Source organism: Erpetoichthys calabaricus, chromosome 11 (genome assembly GCF_900747795.2).
Source record: "Erpetoichthys calabaricus chromosome 11, fErpCal1.3, whole genome shotgun sequence".
Taxonomy (NCBI): Eukaryota; Metazoa; Chordata; class Cladistia; order Polypteriformes; family Polypteridae; genus Erpetoichthys; species Erpetoichthys calabaricus.
In genome coordinates this window covers 148324753-148343827 of record NC_041404.2, presented here as the reverse complement: position 1 = coordinate 148343827, position 19075 = coordinate 148324753, and the positions used below count along the sequence as shown (strand labels likewise).

General features: G+C 38.7%; 1 protein-coding gene across 1 annotated transcript in view; it reads left to right on the top strand.

The window, feature by feature from the left end:
* Positions 1–19075, top strand: part of flr (fleer) — an 84501-nt gene that overhangs the window by 28881 nt on the left and 36545 nt on the right. The window contains exons 6-10 of the mRNA XM_028814307.2: positions 2024–2128; positions 3203–3331; positions 9479–9528; positions 14435–14587; positions 14815–14880. Coding sequence (XP_028670140.1) covers positions 2024–2128; positions 3203–3331; positions 9479–9528; positions 14435–14587; positions 14815–14880 — 503 coding nt within the window. The remainder of the gene's footprint in view (positions 1–2023; positions 2129–3202; positions 3332–9478; positions 9529–14434; positions 14588–14814; positions 14881–19075) is intronic.

The following is a 19075-nucleotide window of genomic DNA, read 5'->3' as shown; positions in this document are numbered from 1 at the left end:
CTTTAGAAACGGTGGTCTTGGTATGGTACCAAGCAAATCCTGGAGCAGTTTGCATGAGGCATGAATGTTATGCGACATCATTCTAACTACAGGAATTACTGGAAGGCATTTCTGCTGATAATTAAGGAATCTCACCATAAAAAGTACACAGTCATGCAAGTGTGCATAGAACACCTTGCACTAATATTTAATCAAATTGATCCTAGCACCTGATTCAGGCTCAGAGCCTCTTTAACTCTCACACTATTGGATTGTTTTTGACCATGTCCAAAAAACAGTTTAAATTTACTTTAGAACATTAGAACAATCTAGACAAGAACAGGCCATTCAGCCCAACAAAGCTCGCCAGTCCTATCCACTTGTTTCTTCCAAAAAAACATCAAGTCGAGTTTTGAAAGTCCCTGAAGTCCTAATTGCTAAGCGCTTTGAGTAGTGAGAAAAGCGCTATATAAATGCAAAGAATTATTATTATTACTGTCTTCCACACTAATTGGTAGCTTATTCCAAGTGTCTTATCGTTCTTTGTGTAAAGAAAAAATTCCTAATGTTTGTGCAAAATTTACCCTTAACAAGTTTCCAACTGTGCCCACATGTTGTTGATGTTCTTGTGATGGGGTAGATCAAATTACATACAGAGCTCTCAAGAAATGACTATTTCAGGTCAACAGCTATTAAACCCTCTAATCTGTGATACAAGGGTTTTACGCATGGGTGGGTGTCCTCTCAGTGCAATGGTACTTTGGGCACAATGCGGATAATACAGACACATTAATTTTGATACTATGTAGTGAATGTTAATCAAACAATCCATAGTAGACATTATTAAGACATTTTTACAGGGCTAAAGACAGTAGATATGTCATACGAGAATAACTCAGTAAAGGTGACATACTGTATTTACCTTTATGGAGAGTAAATACACAATGTAATACAGTGAAATTACATTCACCGGGTACTTTCACTGTCTAAATAAAACTGAACACCATTACTGTATGCCCTCACCAGAGCTTGCCATCTTCCATTCTGTCATCTATGAGAAACATGTCCTTTCAGTAGCGTGTGAAGTAATGCATCATTTTCGTATACTGTTCAAATTACAAGATAATAAGCATTGTGCTCAGAGAGCTGTATTTGGTAAACAAACCACATAGTTAATGCAAACCCGGTGGTACACAAGCGCAGCTCTTATTGACCCTTTGTGATGATTTTCCCAAGAACAAATTGTTTCTGCCTGATAAATGAAGTCTGCAACACGTCCACAGGGTGTTTGGTGTTACTTCTGGTTCGCTTAACAGTTTGCTGTGTGAAACACAACTGAAGTAATTGGAGATTTAAACAAAGTAAACAATCCTCTCCTGATTCGGTACAAGTATGAAAACGCCTTTAGTCACTGGATGCTCTTCAGTTCATAGCTTCTTGAGCTGCTGTTTCTTTTTCTCAAATGGAGATTACAACCAGTGCGGTCTTCACTACTGCATTAATTACATAATAGAATCTGAAAATAATTTCCCTTCATTCACCTAGATTTTTAAATATATGTTTTGTGTCTTATCCACTTTAAGACCAGCTCTGATCCTCAAACAGATTACTTGAGCTGCTGAAGGAAAAGATTCCATTTTCTAGCATTAAGAAGCAGCAGTCAAGGTGATGGCATTCAACATCATGTCACCTCATAGAAATATGGATGCTTAGATGCTATATAGGGGGAAAGCAGAGAAACACCCAATAGGCAGTTAACAAATTCAAGTTAAAAGTGTTCCTTTGTTTCTTTCTTCAATCACCATAATAATCACCCTGTTATAAACTAATTGAAGTATTAAAAAGAGATGCCCTGATGGTTAGGTTAGTTTTTCTCCAATTGTTATCTTTAGGTACCAGTTTTGAAAACTTTCAATATGCTACTCAAAAGATATTAATTTGTAAATGTGAATCTTATTTTGTGTGCCTGTGACTCCTCTACTTGTTTATTTTGAATTGTTGCTAATCGTTTCATTTTAATGAAAAATACATTTCTCTTTTTCAGACCTGGCCTACAACATAGCTCTTTGCTACTACAGCATGAAGCAGTATGCTCCTTCCTTGAAGTATATTGCTGACATAATTGAACATGGCATTAGAGAGCATCCAGGTGATCCCTTTTTAGATGTCTGTGTATATTAAATTCATGCACTTGGGCGCAAATAGGGGGAGAGGGTATGTTGCGTGGGACCTTATAAATAGCCTCAATGGCCTTTTGTCTTCAAGAGGGAAAGTAAGTATATAACAGTTTTTTCAAAAGGGAATGGTTTTAAGAACCCCACTGACTGACGTACATTCCTACAGAGCAACAAAACATTCTTACATTTTCGCTTCAAAACCACTTGTTGCAGCCCTGTCCATGAATATTAATACTTAACAGAGAAAATGAATGCCCAAACAACTCCTCCCATCATCCCCAGTAAGGCCCATACTAAACCTTATTTGTCCAAGTGGTGGTGTTAAATAACCGGCATTGCCAGGTCATTTAGTGGTAAAGAGTGGTACAGCAAGTACTGAGCTAAAGTTGACAGGCTTTCAGCTTTGACCATACAATGTTATAACAATTTTTAAAAATAACATATTGTGTATATATTTTGGATTCCAGCTCTCCAAAACGAAAGCAGGTTCAGCAAATGTACAGATGTATTTATTCTTTTTGGAGGTTTTAGCTTCTTTCCAATTGGTAAACATTACTCTGGTGTTATTTTGTTCATGAAATGAAAATTGAAAACAGAGGCCTGGTGGTTAACATTACTGCCTTCCAGATCCTGGCTAGATCTTAGCTAGTTCAGTTACTGACTGTAATTTGGCACGTTAGGTGGTTAGTTGCACTGGCATCCCATTCAGGCTGTGGTCTTGCTTTGTATTTATTTCCTGGCAGCTGAAACTTTGGACCACCAGTTACTTTCTTGACATGTAAGTGCTGTGTTTTTTTTTTTTTTTTGGCATCCGTCATGAGAACCTCCTCCATAATATGCAGTAAGGCCTTTGGTTTTATTAAACCAAACAAATAGGGAAAAACAAGGAAAAATGTAGTGTTTTTTATTTTTTAACCATGTTTTTTTCAGTTCATCAAATTTTAATTGTGTAAATTTTTTTTCCAATTCAATTCAGCATTAAATAATGACAGAAGACCACATTGTAAGTCTAGCTGTTCATTTCTATCTGTTGCTGCTCTTCCCAGAACTCAGTGTTGGCATGACAACAGAAGGCATCGATGTAAGGAGTGTTGGCAATACGCAAGTCTTGCATGAAACTGCATTGATTGAAGCGTTTAATTTGAAAGCAGCCATTGAATTCCATCTCAAAAATTGTAAGTCTGTCTCAATGAGTCTTATTTATACTGAATATTCCAGAAGTGATTATTTTAGGTAGACAAACAATATGTTTAATGTTAAAAAAATATGGTCAAGTATTTAGAATTCTGTTTCATTCCCAAAAATGAAACACTCAGTTTGAATGATTTTTTGCTTTACATTTTCAAAGGCATATGTCACACCATGTCACAGCCTCTTAACCCTACCATAACTAAGAGTTAATATGATGTGTTTGATTGATTTTATATGAGTTATATGAACTGTTTCATCTCATAGCAGGATACAGCAAGTACACGTACTGTGACATTTTGAGTACTGTAGAGTGCTGGATTACACCTTTTATTTCAGACACTGTATTAATGTTAGATGAGTTTCATCAGACGAGTGGAAAAAGCAGGAGGGGAACAGGAGATTTATGTGAATCGGCAGTGGTGAAAAAGAGAGCACATTACATTTAAAACTAATAGTGTGATCCAAATGTTGAAATAGGCACTGAAATCGACCACATTACTGCCCAGGAAAGTAAGTTACATCGTCCTGACTGACTCAGCAACTGAAATGATTTGCTCTGTACCAATATCTTAATGATGAATCATTCTGAATAGTGGTGACTTCAAACAAGGAAGCTTCTATCAGCTCAGCATGTTCCATTCGTGGACTCTACAACCTGGACCTACTCTATTCAAAATGTAATAACTTTAAATAAAAACCTGTGGTACAATCTAAGCAGGTCTGACCTCACTGTACTGCCACCTACAACCCTGCTATTGAAAAGGGGAAAAGATGAAGGCCTACGTGAAGGTTTATGGATGTGGTAACAGAGGACATGAAGATGGCGTGTGTTACAGAACAAGATGCAGTGGACAAGAAGATATGGAAAAAACATATTCACAGAACAGAAGGGTCTTTAATTGCTTCTTAAATACATTGAGGGGGTCAGTAATACAGGTAGAGGTGGGTAGCCCATTCCACCAACTGGGAGCTGCGCAGAAAAATAGTCTAGATTGAGACTTGATACCACACAGAGGTGGCATCACAAGACATTGCTCACTGGCAGACCCGAGTGAGTGAAAAGGTGCATAGCACTTCCCCAGTGTCTCCATATACACAAGTGCTAACTCACTAACTACTTGATAGGCAAGCACCAGGGATTTGAACTTAATGCATGTTGCTACAGGGAGCCAATGTAACAACCTGAAGAGAGGAGCAACATGCGCCCATCTTGGCTAATTAAATACAAAACAGGGTGCTGCATTCTGGATCATCTGCAGCGGCTTTTTCTCACACATGGGTACTCCAGCTAGAAGCGAGTAGCAGTAGTCTAGACGTGACAAGACCATAGCCTAAACCAGAAGTTGTACTGCATACTATGCCAGATAAGGTCTAATCTTGCAGACGTTGTACATTGTGTATCATCAGCAATGCACTCATAAGAGAACCCATGGGAATGGAGGATGAAGCCCAGCGAGTTGGTGTACGGAGAGAAAAATAGAGGACTCAGCACCGATCCTTGGGGTACACCTGTGAATATCTGATGTGCTTTTGGCAACTCTCCTCACCAGAACATGCTGTAGGATCTGCCCAAGATAGTGGACTCAAACCATTTGAGAGCATTTCCAGAAATGCCAGTGTCAAGAGAGGGTGGCAAGAAGGATGTTGTGGTTGACCGTGTCAAAGGCAGAAGACAGTTCTAGCAGGATCAGAACTGATGACATGTTGGTAGCTCTAGCAAGTCATAGCTGGTCGACCAGCATTAGTAGAGCCGACTCAGTCAAATGGTTCCTATTGTAGCCAGACTGATTGATATCAATCAATCCATTCTGCACAAGGAAGGAAGAGCCCTGGTTAGAAACAGCATGGTCAAGTATTTTTGGAAAGAAAGGAAGGTACAGAGACAGGCCTGTTTTTTTTTTGTTTTTTTTGTTTTTTTTTGAGAAGAGGGGTTATCAGAGCATGTTTGAAGATGGTACCAAATGTGCCTGAACTGAGTAAGGTGTTAATGATGTGTGTGATTGCAGGAATGAGTGAGGGGAAGATGGCCTGAAGGAGATGTGAGGAGATGGAGTGAAGTGGACAGGTAGTGGGGTGATTAGAGGTGATGTTTGGAAGGAGACATAATGGGTGGCAGTGAGGGTGAGAACTGACTGCTGATGGCAGCCGCCCTATTCATTTTCTTAATATTGGTAATACTAAGAGAAGGCAATAGCATACTGCAAGTCTATGCACAGTAATATAAAATAAATAAACATCTATGAAGCTTATTTAGGACACTGGTTTCTTTTTGAAAGACAGGCAGGACAGTTGACATACATTATCAAACCCTTCACTCCGAATTTCTCATCTCCCAAATTTTCCCTTGTTGCAAAGAACTTTCAACGTCTTTCTCTTGACTCTGAGATTTGTGTTTTTTGACAGAAGAATGATTGAAAAATATTGGATTAAATGATACATTCCATAAAGCAAAATAATTTTTATTCATCTAATTAAGAATAGAGTAAAACCCTACAAGCCATATGGTCCTCCCAGACCAGGACTTCCCACTAACTATCCTAATAGTTTTCACTTAAAGGACTGACTGTTCCTGGGCTTAATGCCCATGCCTTCTGGTGGTTTCCTCCCAGGATTCCTTGCTGCCTGTGTTTTGTGGCAGTACATTCTGTCTCATATTGTGCATCTCCCATTAAACTGGACACCCTGTGATAATTTAAATTTTATAGTGGATGTTTTCCTTCTCTGGGCCAAAAAATAATCCAACAGGTATTTCTTATCTCATGATGCATATATGTCTTATGTCTTCATATTCTGTGTAAAAGATTTTTTTTCCTATTATAGAATTATTGTATTCCAAATATTTGAAATTTGATCAAGTTCCATATTTTCTTTGCAATTAAGAGCCATTAATTTGACTTACCTTTCACAGGAGTAACCATATCTGGAAGAACTACCCTTTATTAACTAGACTGAAGTGTGAACGTCCCATGCTGCTAAAGTTTTGACGCTCATTAAGATGCCCTTTGAATTAAAGCACTTGGGTCATGTACACTAAATTGACATTTTCAAATGGGACTAATTATTTAATATACTATACACGTCAACAAGTTTTATGTACCACCAAAGGGTTACAGAAAGCCATGGGAATAGTAGCAGAATGATTTTGAACCTGAACCAAAACCAAAAGAGAAGGAAGACAAAGATGTTCAAATGAGGCATGTAATTTATTATTACGTTCATTCATGCAGAGAAGATAATTATAGACATTCTCTAGTGGTATTAGTTTTGTGCCAATAGTAAGACAGAATACATTTGTTTTTATTATTTATACATTTTTTAATGTTATTTTTATATTTTTAACTCCTTAGGGCTTCTGTAATATCTTTATTATTGGTTACATGTGAAGGCTATTGTTTAATTCATTTATTTAACCATTTGTTTGAGTTTGGTGTTAAACATTAAAAATAGACAATTCAGACAGAATTAGTTTCACACCAGGAGGTAAGGTAATTATTTCTACAGGACCTCTGTAATTTTAGTCCCATCCTGATCATTGATGTCAGTACGTTTTTACAGACTGCACATTCACATCTCAGAAGATTACAAAGCCTTTTACCGTTCTGCAATGTAGATTAATACTTAATTTTTTGGGTAACTGTTAAGACATCTGAAAGAAAGAAACCAGTGTCCAAGATTAAACTATTATAAGTTCCTACCCCAAGGGCTTCAGAAATGTGATTATTAATAAGATGAGCACCATCTGTGATAGGAGGTTGTGTGGTTTTGGGGGCTGAATTGACCATAGAATGTGTGAGGCTGTGTGGACGTGTCAAAAGCATTGCTTTAGTTTATATGACCTTCGATTTCAAGGATAGGCTATCAACCCAGAAAGAAAGCCTGTAATGGATATGACAAGTAAATGTATGACTTTACGAAAGAAGCAGGATTGAGAAAGCAGTTTAGGATTTAATGACCTATATATCCTTTCTTTCTTGTTTGTCTGAAACCCTTTGAAAATGGAGAAAATGCAGACGGGAACAAAGCTAAACTTGTCTCCCTGGGCATTGTAGGGCTGTGCCTGAGCTGTTTCATTTTTGAGTCGGGGGTACAGAGCCATAATCAGATGAGGCTTGTATGTTTTCTATCTCTCTGCCATTTTCCGTCCTGAGGCTGTGCCATTTCTGCTGCTCTATACCAGATGGCATGCTGGATCCAGAGCCATACCAGACTGACTGGACCAGACTCTAATCAACATATTAAAGACGGAGAGCCACCTGGTAATCTAAGCTTAATATGAACCAGGACGTATTATTATTAACACTTCTTATACTCTGCTTGCTGTGAGGGTATTGATGGAGAAGTATAGAGAAGGCCAGAAGGAGCTGAAGCATATGACAGGGTTCCTCGAGAGGAGTTGTGGTATTGTATGAGGAAGTCGGGTGTGGCAGAGAAATATGTAAGAGTTGTACAGGATATGTACGAGGGTAGTGTGACTGTGGTGAGATCTGCGGTAGGAGTGATGCATATGTTCAAGGTGGAGGTGGAATTACATTAGGGATCGGCTCTGAGCTCTTTCTTATTTGCAGTGGTGATGGACAGGTTGACAGACGAGATTAGACAGGAGTCCCCATGGACTATGATGTTTGCTGATGACATTGTGATCTGTAGCGATAGTAGGGAGCAGGTTGAAGAGACCCTGGAGAGGTGGAGATATGCTCTAGAGAGGAGAGGAATGAAGGTCAGTAGGAACAAGACAGAATACATGTGTGTAAATGAGAGGGAGTTCAGTGGAATGGTGAGGATGCAAGGAGTAGAGTTGGCGAAGGTGGATGAGTTTAAATACTTGGGATCAACAGTACAGAGTAATGGGGATTGTGGAAGAGAAGTGAAAAAGAGAGTGCAGGCAGGGTGGAATGGGTGGAGAAGAGTGTCAGGAGTGACTTGTGACAGATGGGTATCAGCAAGAGTGAAAGGGAAGGTCTATAGGACGGTAGTGAGACCAGCTATGTTATATGGGTTGGACACGGTGACACTGACCAGAAAGCAGGAGACAGAGCTGGAGGTGGCAGAGTTAAAGATGTTAAGATTTGCATTGGGTGTGACGAGGATGGACAGGATTAGAAATGAGTACATTAGAGGGTCAGCTCAAGTTGGGATGGTTGGGAGACAAAGTCAGAGAGGCGAGATTGCGTTGGTTTAGACATGTGCAGAGGAGAGATGCTGGGTATATTGGGAGAAGGATGCTAAGGATAGAGCTGCCAGGTAAGAGGAGAAGAGGAAAACCTAAGAGAAGGTTTATGGATGTGGTGAGAGAGGACATGCAGGTGATGGGTGTAACAGAACAAGATGGAGAGGACAGAAAGATATGGAAGAAGATGATCCACTCTGGCAACCCCTAACGGGAGCAGCCGAAAGAAGAAGAAGATACTCCACTTGCTTATATTTTGGACATATAATCTATAACACATAAATAAATGTGCATCTTTTTCTCCTGCCTGTTGTGGTCCTCCTTATAGTTGCATGTGGTTATGAATGTAAAAGAAAGGGGGAAATATTGAACTACAACAGTAGTCAACCCTGACAGTGTGCGAAACATATGTGATCTAGGGGCTTTCTGCATGGTCTACATAATAAAGAGTATAAAGAGGAATAGTGTCACCCTATGACCCTATCACAACAAAACCCCCACTTTAAAAATCTGTAAAAAAATAAAAATAAATAAATAAATAAAAATAACCTCAGGTTAAACTAGTCCCATGCAAACTGATGTATCAACAAAATTCTGTCATTTGAGTGATTTGGACGGCATTAAAATTACGGAGGTCCCCCAGTAATGGTTACTTTACCCCACCTCCTGGTGAAAATCTAACCCCATTCAAATAGGGCATAAGAGACAGATAATATAAAAAGTATGCCCTGTCCAGTGGCACTGTAAATCAGACACATCTCACCAGTTCTCTTCAGTATTGTGCAAAATAACCGGGAAAGATGGTGGCAAAGTTGCCTGGCTTCTAACATCATCATCATAAACTGAAATTATGCGCTGTTAATACACTTGTGACATTTTTCATTTATCTGTTCATTTTGTAAGCCATGTTTGAAAATGCTAATGCAGCCCTTTTAACATAATTTATTTTTATATCTTTAACTAGATGATGCGGCACAAGAAGCTTTGACAGACATGCCCCCTAGGTCTGAAGAGGTGAGCCAAGCATACATTCTTATGAACTTGTCATTTCCTTTGAGATGGTGGAGATGCAAAAATACATCAACCTAATGCAAAAAAAAGTGCTGCCCAGCACAGCATAGACTCCATATGTGAATTTTGTGTTTATCTAATTTACAGTGCGGTAATATTACAAGTATTTAAAGAAAAAAACATAGCATTGGTTTAGAGATAAAACAATTAATTTAATAGAGATAGAAAGGATGTTTCGATTATATCATGATTTAAGCAGGACATTCTTCGAGTCAGTTAAATAAGAATAAGGCATCTAACACTATTTTACAAAATGTTCTTTTTCTTATGATTCTGTACTTTGTAAAGCTTGAACTTGTGAATGTCTACTTTATGATATTTTGCAGAGAGGCCCAGATTAGCACTACAAGGCAGCAGTAAAGAAACAGAGATTTATTAATAAGGACAGTTTGCAGCTGTGACAGATTGGCTTCTCAAGCAGGCTGATGGTTCATTCATGAAGCCTTATGTTGATGTATAAATGAATTTCAAGTTGATGTTTACTTTTCTGCTCATGCACGTTTTCTAAAGGCAATTTTTCTACTGAAACTTCACAGTCAACCAGCTATTTTTAAAGACGTGTGGTATTTATTTATTGCCTCTTAACTGTCCATCAGGGTAATTTATATGTGATAAAGTGTGTGACACAAACACAAGACATGAGGAACTGTATTGTCATTTACATGTGTGTTTTTTTTGGGGGGGTGTGTCCTTAAAAAATGCAGCTGCTGTAAATGAATGTCTACCTGTTAAGTAAGATTAACCTTCTGCAGCTATCTAAATGGGCATCATTGTGGCTCAGTGGTGTTAGTGTTCCCAGCTCTGGTGTCTTGAGTTTAAGCCATGGCCCATGCACTACTGCCTGAATGGAATTTGCATGTCCTCTTTCATGTCTGCATGGTTTTCCTCCAGGTGTCCAGTCTTCCTCCCACTTTGCAAACGTGTATGGGTGTCAGATTAATTGGGAGTCCTAAATTTGTCCAGTTTGGATATTTGTATAAATTTTTAAATGTAATGGATTGGCACCAAATCCATGCTGGGATTCCTGCCTTGCTCTTGTTACTTTCAGGATCGGCTGCAGCTCCTCCACCTATGAAGTGGATTAGACAAGTTGAGAAATGAGTGCAAAGCTGTTACTGACATTTTTTTCTTTAATTTAAATCTTATCACAGGGAACATTATATAAATGGAATATGTTACCAAGTAGTGTTGTAGATGGCATGTCGGGCACCTTCAAATCTCAGCTTTAGGTGAATTGAGATTGATGACCCATGTTGGGCAAAGTGGCCTATTGTTCTTACATTCTCATTTCCTCACATAAGTGTGAAGTAGTGAAGAAGCAAATCAAAAACCACTGCCAGTTAATACTAGTGACTTTAAAGGTTTTTTTTTTAGCAAACTCAGGTTAAATGTAATAATAGTAAATACTTTTTTGCCATTACTCACTAGTTGCATAGAATTTGATTTGGAGTTAATTTCTATTGTCTTTATTATCATTTTATTATCATCATTCCCCAACAGCCAGCAGACATCCAGTTTAGTAAAAGAAAACTTAGATATTTTCATCATATTACTGTGGAAGATTCTCTGAGTGAACAACAACATTTATTTATATAGCACATTTTCATACAAATATTGTAGTTCAGAGTGCTTTACATGATGAAGAAAGAGAAAAAAGACAAAGTAAATCAGAATTAAAATAAGAGAACACTAATTAACATAGAATAAAAGTAAGGTCCGATGGCCAGGGAGGACAGAAAAACAAAAAAAAAACCCAGATGGCTGGAGAACAAAACAAAATCTGCAGAGGTCGCAAGGCCACGAGACCATCCAGCCCCCTCTAGGCATTCTACCTAACATAAATGATCTCAATCAGTCCTCATTGTATTCAGGGTTCTCATGGAAGGACTTGATGATGATGACGGTCATGTGGACTTCTGGACTTTAATCCATCAATGTATGGACATCACGGTGCTTTGATTAGGTGGTGGTGGCGGCACAGATGAAGAAGTTGCATTACTGCATCTGTACTGTACAAAATACATGAAAGCTATAATGAAACAAGGTTTTTGTGGTCTTAATTAACCTAAGCTGTTTATCGAACAAAGAGTGGTATGGTGGTACAGTGTTTAGCGCTTTTGAGTTACATATCCAGGATGCTGGATTAAAATTTTGGTTTAGTTATTTTCTCTTTAGATTTTAGATATCCTTTATGTATCTACATGAGTTTTTGTTATTTTATTCTAACTTTCCATTCTCAACCCAAAGACGTGCATGTCAAGTCTGTTTAAAGTTGTCAGTTAACCTTGTATGAGTGACTGTGCCCTCTGATAAACTGGCACCTTGTCCCTCTGCCTAGAGTAAAGCTGACTTTGCATATCTTGTGTGCTGTAAAAGATGGTTCTGAGAAGAAAATATGTTACGTAAATCATGGTGTGCATTTCAGCTCTAAAAAGGATGCCAGAACCTCATTGATGGGCATTGTAGAGTGGCATGCAAACATTTGGGCACCCTTGTTTAAAATGTCTGTTACTGTGAATAATTAAGTGAGCAGAAAATGAACTGATCACCAAAAGGCACAAAGTTAAAGATGACATACTTTTTTCAGCATTTTATGCAAAATTAGTGTATTATTTTTGTTTTGTACAATTATACAGTGAAAAAGGGAAAGGAGCACCATGCAAACGTTTGGACACCCCAAGATATTTGAGGTCTCACATAACTTTTCCCAAGGTCCCAGACCTTAATTAGCTTGTTAGGGCTATGACTTGTTCAGTCATTGTTAGGAAACCCCAGGTGAAGCAAATTGCAAATATGTATAAATTCTCAGACTCCTCAAACCTTGTCCCAAAAATCAGCAGCCATGGACTTCTCTGAATAGCTGCCTAGCACTCTGAAAAATAGAGGAATTGATGCTTGCAAAGCAGGAGAAGCCTACAAGAAAATAGCAAAGCAACAGTAGTATTTTGTGCATAAAAACCAACCACAACTTACATTCTTCAATTCTTGATTATGTTTTTTTAATCTTGCTAGCTGTTAAATTTGTTATCTGTATGTGGAAACAGAAGAATTAGTAAAAGCAACCTGGATGAGATATGTACTGCCCCCTTGTGGAAAGTAATGAAAATAAACGTGAAGTAAGATTGCTTATCCCAGAGATAATTACCAATTACTTGCTTGTTAAAATAATATGAATTGTTTATTTAGAATTTAAAAAAAAACTTAAATGTGATTGGCTCTTATTTAATTTGCTTTTGTCCATATTTTGTTTGCATTTATTAATCAGCCTAGCCATTTCAGGCCATCTTTTTACTTTAGAATGTTGAAATGATACCTAAAATATAAAACTAAAACTTTTTCTGTTTATCAAAACATATCCTGAAAGGTCAATGATTTGCTTCCTTTGTACTCATAAATATAAATACAAGTACTGTGCTTTGGCCTAAAATTTGCATGCCCCCCTCTTAATGTTACTTCCATGTAAATGAAAGGTTTGTGACGGAGGTCAAAGATTTACCATTAAGTTAAATTCAGATTCTGATTCTACGATGTTCATAACCTTGAGAAAGATTGATTTTAGCATGGTGTCTCTATGAGTGTGTGTGTGTTGGAGGAAAATCAAAAGTAAATTAAATTTCTTATAATTTTTTTTGTTAGAAAATGTGTGGGGTGATTTGCATTGTGTAGAGATCCTGGATGAGTGTATGCCAGACTGAACATTTTAGAACAAACTGCTTCCAGGATATCTACCCTAAATGAGATGATCTGTGTACATCGATAACTTCAGAATAAATTTCTTATAATTTTTTTTGTTAGAAAATGTGTGGGATGATTTGTATTGTGTAGAGATCCTGGATGAGTGTATGCCAGACTGAACATTTTAGAACAAACTGCTTCCAGGATATCTACCCTAAATGAGATGATCTGTGTACATCGATAACTTCAGAATAAATTTCTTATAATTTTTTTTGTTAGAAAATGTGTGGGATGATTTGTATTGTGTAGAGATCCTGGATGAGTGTATGCCAGACTGAACATTTTAGAACAAACTGCTTCCAAGATATCTACCCTAAATGAGATGATCTGTGTACATCGATAACTTCAGAAATAATTCAATTATCTTCTTCAAACAAGATGTGTCATGTTTGTCTTGATCCAGGCTGCAAGCCATTTGTTTTTGGTATAGTCTGGTCCAGTACTTAACTGTATCCTTCAAAAACTATTTGACCTATGTTCAACGATAACTGCTGTAGAAAGTGTTTACTTTAACAGAGATTTTTGCAGTTTGCCCCATTTAGTCATGGGTTTTTGAGATGCACTATTTATTTTAATATACATATACACACAAACTCAAAAAACGTATTAATGAAGATAACTGACAGCTTCTTTGCCCTATAAGAGCGCGTACTGGATGATGAAGAGAAAAAAAATGAACACTCGGCACACATATCACAATGCATCTGTAAAGGATACTTCATGGATAGAAGTCACCCAATGCAAATCTGTCTGTGCATCTTGTTTACTTCATTTAACCCAATATGTTTAGTTTCAAATCAAATATTATTTAAGCTGTTCACCTGATTCAATTTCCTGTTCCTTTTGTTCTATATGCAGTTGTGTATATAATACATATAAGTGAATGTACTTGATTTATGTTATTTCTCAGTACAGTCAGCTGCACTGCATTGTAAAATCCTAGGTGAAGTGATACCAAAGTGGAAATTACATGAAAGTACCATATGGACCATTCCATTCAGATTTTTAGCATTAATTTACTTTCCACAACAAACCTTTTAACAAATCATACTTATCTTGCTCTTTCTGGATAGTGCACCCACACTTACAAATAACTGTCTTTTTATAACAACAGGAACTGGACCCCGTAACCTTGCACAACCAAGCTCTAATGAACATGGATTCCAAGCCAACTGAAGGTTTTGGAAAACTACAGTTTTTACTACAGCAGAACCCTTTTCCACCCGAGACCTTTGGAAACCTACTTCTGCTTTACTGCAAGTATGAGGTGAGTCTATAAAAACAGCCGCTTGAAGCTGTTTTTGCCATTTTAAATCAATGAAACGACAGTGCAAAGAGTAGCAACCCGCCCAGGAGTGGTTCCCTCCTTGTGTTCATTGTTGTGGTGTTCAGCATCTCACAACACTTTATAGGTCTAACAAGGTTTGGAGAATTAATAAATGAGGTGTCCATTTTTGTTGCCTTATTCCAACTTGTTTTTCTCCTCTTCCCCAGTATTTTGATTTGGCTGCCGATGTCTTAGCTGAAAATGCCCATCTCACATACAAGCTTCTTTCACCGGTAAGAGACTTTTAAATGCAATAAGTTTTCTTTTTTTCAGTTTTAAAAACATAGTTGAAAATGCAATTCAGTGTAACCTTAATCTTCTGTCTTAGCTGAGAATCAGAACAGTGTGAAAAATAACACCCGATTGTTGACTTTTGATACCTGGGCGTTTTGCACATAAGTGTAAATACTTGTGATTCAAATTAAAATGTATTCTGGGAGATGTCAGTGGATGAGGATACGATTAGTAATTGAAGTTCTAATCCAGCTACATCTGCATTGGTGATGTGGTTTATCACACGAAAAGCAAGCATGCTCTTCAAGTAATCATCTGGCTGTCTTTGCCCATTCAAAAAGCATCCCATATTGTCATCTTTAAGACATGTGACCATGCCAAAAAACACAATACTGCTTGATTGTGGAGCTTTTTGAGACCATGATAGTTTCTTAAAATGTCTGAAGAATGTGAATTGGCAGTACAGATGAAAGCATGAACAAAAACCACAATTAAACAATGACTAAAGGGAGTTATTTGCAGAAGCCAGAAATGTAGTCAATTCACAAGCATAAGGCATTAAAAAGGCATCTTTTATGAGGCATAATGCAAACATAGTCATTCAACTCAGGCAAAGGGTCTTGCCCTTCTTTAATTATGCACTGTCATCCAGCTGTCTGACAGCCAAATGCAGAATGCGATATGTGAACGGAGAGATGAGAGTCAGGGCCGAGAGCCAGTTACAACACTATGTAATAGGAGCAAAGAAAGTCTTGAGTATCGTCACTGATAGCTTACCTAAAGGAATGGTTTTATGTCTTTGACATGGTGAACAACCAGATCCTCCCTGCCGCCCCCTTTGACCATAGCATCACTGAGACTGCCATTAGCTGGTTTGAGTCGTGCTGCTTGGGCAGTGTGGTATAGCGAGTCTGCGGCTTAGAAAAAAGGTGGCTGATTTTCATAAATAAATAATTAATTGGTCGGCTTGATCTCCGTGGTTGTGCATGTTCACGCAGCTGCAGGGTGTCGGTGGAGTAATCGGGACAAGACACACCTGCACTTGATAGCGTGGTCTGTCTCAATTGCTTCATCGGCTTCCTGTGGTGTGCAAGGGAGACGCTGCGCCCACAGACGTATGTAAAGGTGAGTCGGCACAAGAAAAAGTGAGATCAAATGAAACGGATCGGCAGAAGGAGAGAGGAGAAGCCAGAGGTTAAAAGACGGGACGTAGAAAAGCAGGCAGGCAAACAAGAGAGAGAGAGCCGGTGCTTGAGTAAGCAAGTGAGAGAAAAAGAAACGGCAGACATTCGGGGAGAGACCCCTTTGAAGGGAGCATGCAGCCAACGCTCAGGTCTGTGAAGTGGATCACTCTGGCTGAGGGATTCAGGGAGCTGCGTAAGTCCGGGAAGGCGACAACAGTTGACAAGGTTCGGACTGAGAAGTCCTGCTGGTAGCCATAGGGCTGCAGGGACTCGAGCCCATGGAAGGATTGTGGTGACTGCCGGTTAGACATCATCTCCTACTGCAAGGTCTGGTTAGGTTAAGGGGAGGAGTCGCCAGGCTCAAGGGACTAGCGTGTAAAGAACAGGTGCCTGCCATGAGATTTTAACCTCAGTTTTAATGGAGTAATTTGTTTGATTAATTTTAACCTCCACTATCACTTCTTTTCATTGGATTATTTCTTTATGGATCTTTTGGTGCACTGCACTTTTAAATGCTGTTCTGTTTTGTTGGATTTTAATAAAAACCACTGGACCACTAATACATCTACCCCTTGCTATATGTGTGTTGTGTCCTCATCTGCTGGCTTATCCCACAGGTACATTATCGATGGTAGCGGGTTCAAGAGGCTTCCGGAAGGAACCAGTAGCATGAAGCTAACCCATAACCGTCACAGCAGATCCTACCTTTTGTCCTGAAGAGGAGAGATATACACACTAGGCAAGAACAGGGGTGCCCCAGGGGTTGGTACTGAGCCACCTCCTCTTTTCTCATTACACCTTCTCACTAGGCCCTGTCCTCCTCTTCCATGGTACACAGTACTATATCGATGATACACAGCTGTGCCTGTCTTTCCCTCCAGAGCGCAACACAGTATAACCTAGAATGAAGTTAGGATGAAGAACTCCATCTCCAACTCAAGCTGGCAAAGACAGACCTTCTTGTTATTGCAGCTCATCCATCTGTTCAGTACCCCATCTCTGTTCAGCTTGGCCCGTTATCCCTCACACCTGCCAAGTCTGTATGCAACTTTGAGTGGTGACTGATGACCAGGTGCCTTTCAAGGACCGTATTGCTATGGTCTGTCAGACTTGCTGATTCACCTTCTACAACATCCATAAGATCAGATTATATCTGACATAGTATGCAATACAGCTCCCGGTTCAAGCTTTGGTCTTGGTGCTTCTGGGGTTCTACAGCGCTCTAGAAGAAGTACCAGCATGTGTCACCAAGCTGCTGCGGATTATTCAAAATGCAGCAACACATCTGGTGTTTATCTAGACAAAGTGGGCACATGTCACTCATCTTTTAAGAGCACTAGATTGTCTCCTTGTAGCAGCACATATTAAGTTCAAATTTGTATACTTGCCTACAGGGTAGTAAATGGGTCAGCTCCTCTGTATATGGAGACATATGTGAGGTCCCATGATCCTTCTCCTCCACTCAGGTCTGCTGATGGGCAGCACCTGGTGATGCCACCTCTGTGTGGTAGCCAGTTTCAATCCTGACTCTTCATGTGTAGCTCCTAGCTGGTGGAACGAGCTGCCCATATCCATTCAAACCTCTGACTTTCTCAACTTGTTTAAGAAGTGTTTGAAGACTTTCTTGTGTGGTGAATTTTTGTCTAACTTTAGTTGTTAATTGTTTGAAACCCAGGAATTTTAACTTTCTTGTATTTTGTTCTGAGCTCTTTAATTGTGAGGATCAATTACTCCCAAATAGTCCTCCATACTGATGTTTACTTGATTATGTTTTACCTCTTTTGTAAGTCACGTTAGATAAAAGCGTCTGCTAAGCAAATAAATGTAAATGTACGTATGTGGTCAAAAATCCCCATAAACAATTTCTATAAGGTGGCTGTATTGGGCAATACATTGGAACCAAAGACATATGAAAACTTGCTTTTCTTAAGAAGGGGCTATCATAAAAAAGCATGGAAAAGTTTAACAGTAAAAGTTAACAGAAATTTAAATCGCTAACCCCCGTGGCTTGCGCTATGTGCCAGTCATTTTGCGTCTCTGCCACTCGTGTTGTGAAGAGGGGGGCTGAACGCACCCCAAGGAGACACGATCGCTTCTCCAAAACCCCCTCTTAAATGGTAATACAATGGGAAACGAATGCAGTTTTTTTTTTTTTTACCTCCTCTTTGTTCGATCAGCTGATGGCTTGCTGCTCCTGCCGTGCCGCGTAATCTGCATCTTGCGCAGCATTTCGAACATTTAAAGGCCTGTACAGCAGCTGTCTTTGTCATTTACTCTTTGTCTTTTATTTCTGGCCCCAGGCGTGGTTAAATCTCTTGGCATAAAGTCTCATCTCGCAGGACGTGAGTTCTTGATATTTTTTAGTTTATAATTTCAAAACAGAATAAGAATCTGAAAATCTAACAACATCACATTAAAGTTCAATAAACTCTGAAAAGAATGACACCAAACATATATACGAAGGTTTTAAAATAAGCCTGATTTAAAGCGTGACAAAAAACTTGACATAAAAACGTCACATAAAATCGTCGCACTTTTAGGCTTAGGATTTTATTTATATAGAGAGTAGATTTTTACATCTATGAGAAGTTAGATAGATGATGTTGTGTAAGTTTAACAGCATGATGTTATTTAGTTAGTGACGAGGGCCTGTGATAACCAGCAGAACAAAAAAAAACACTAAGTATTATAAAGATGATCAACATAGCTGGGATAATAGTAAGTCTGATGTCTACAGAATAATAAGTACAGCAACTGGAAATTGAACTATTAAAGGACACGTGGTTGAATGAAATTATAAATTAAACGTTTAATGGCAGTCCTGCTGCCCTTTTGTATTCCGCTTACATTGAAAACTAAAGCAAAACAAATGTCACGGTGGAACACAATAAGAACATAGATGCTGCAAGTTATTGTAGAACCTAACCATTTTAATTGGAAAGTTTAGATTGTGGGATTGTAGTAAGTTTGGATGAGCTGTATTCTGCAGGTCTTCTTGTCCCCATGATTA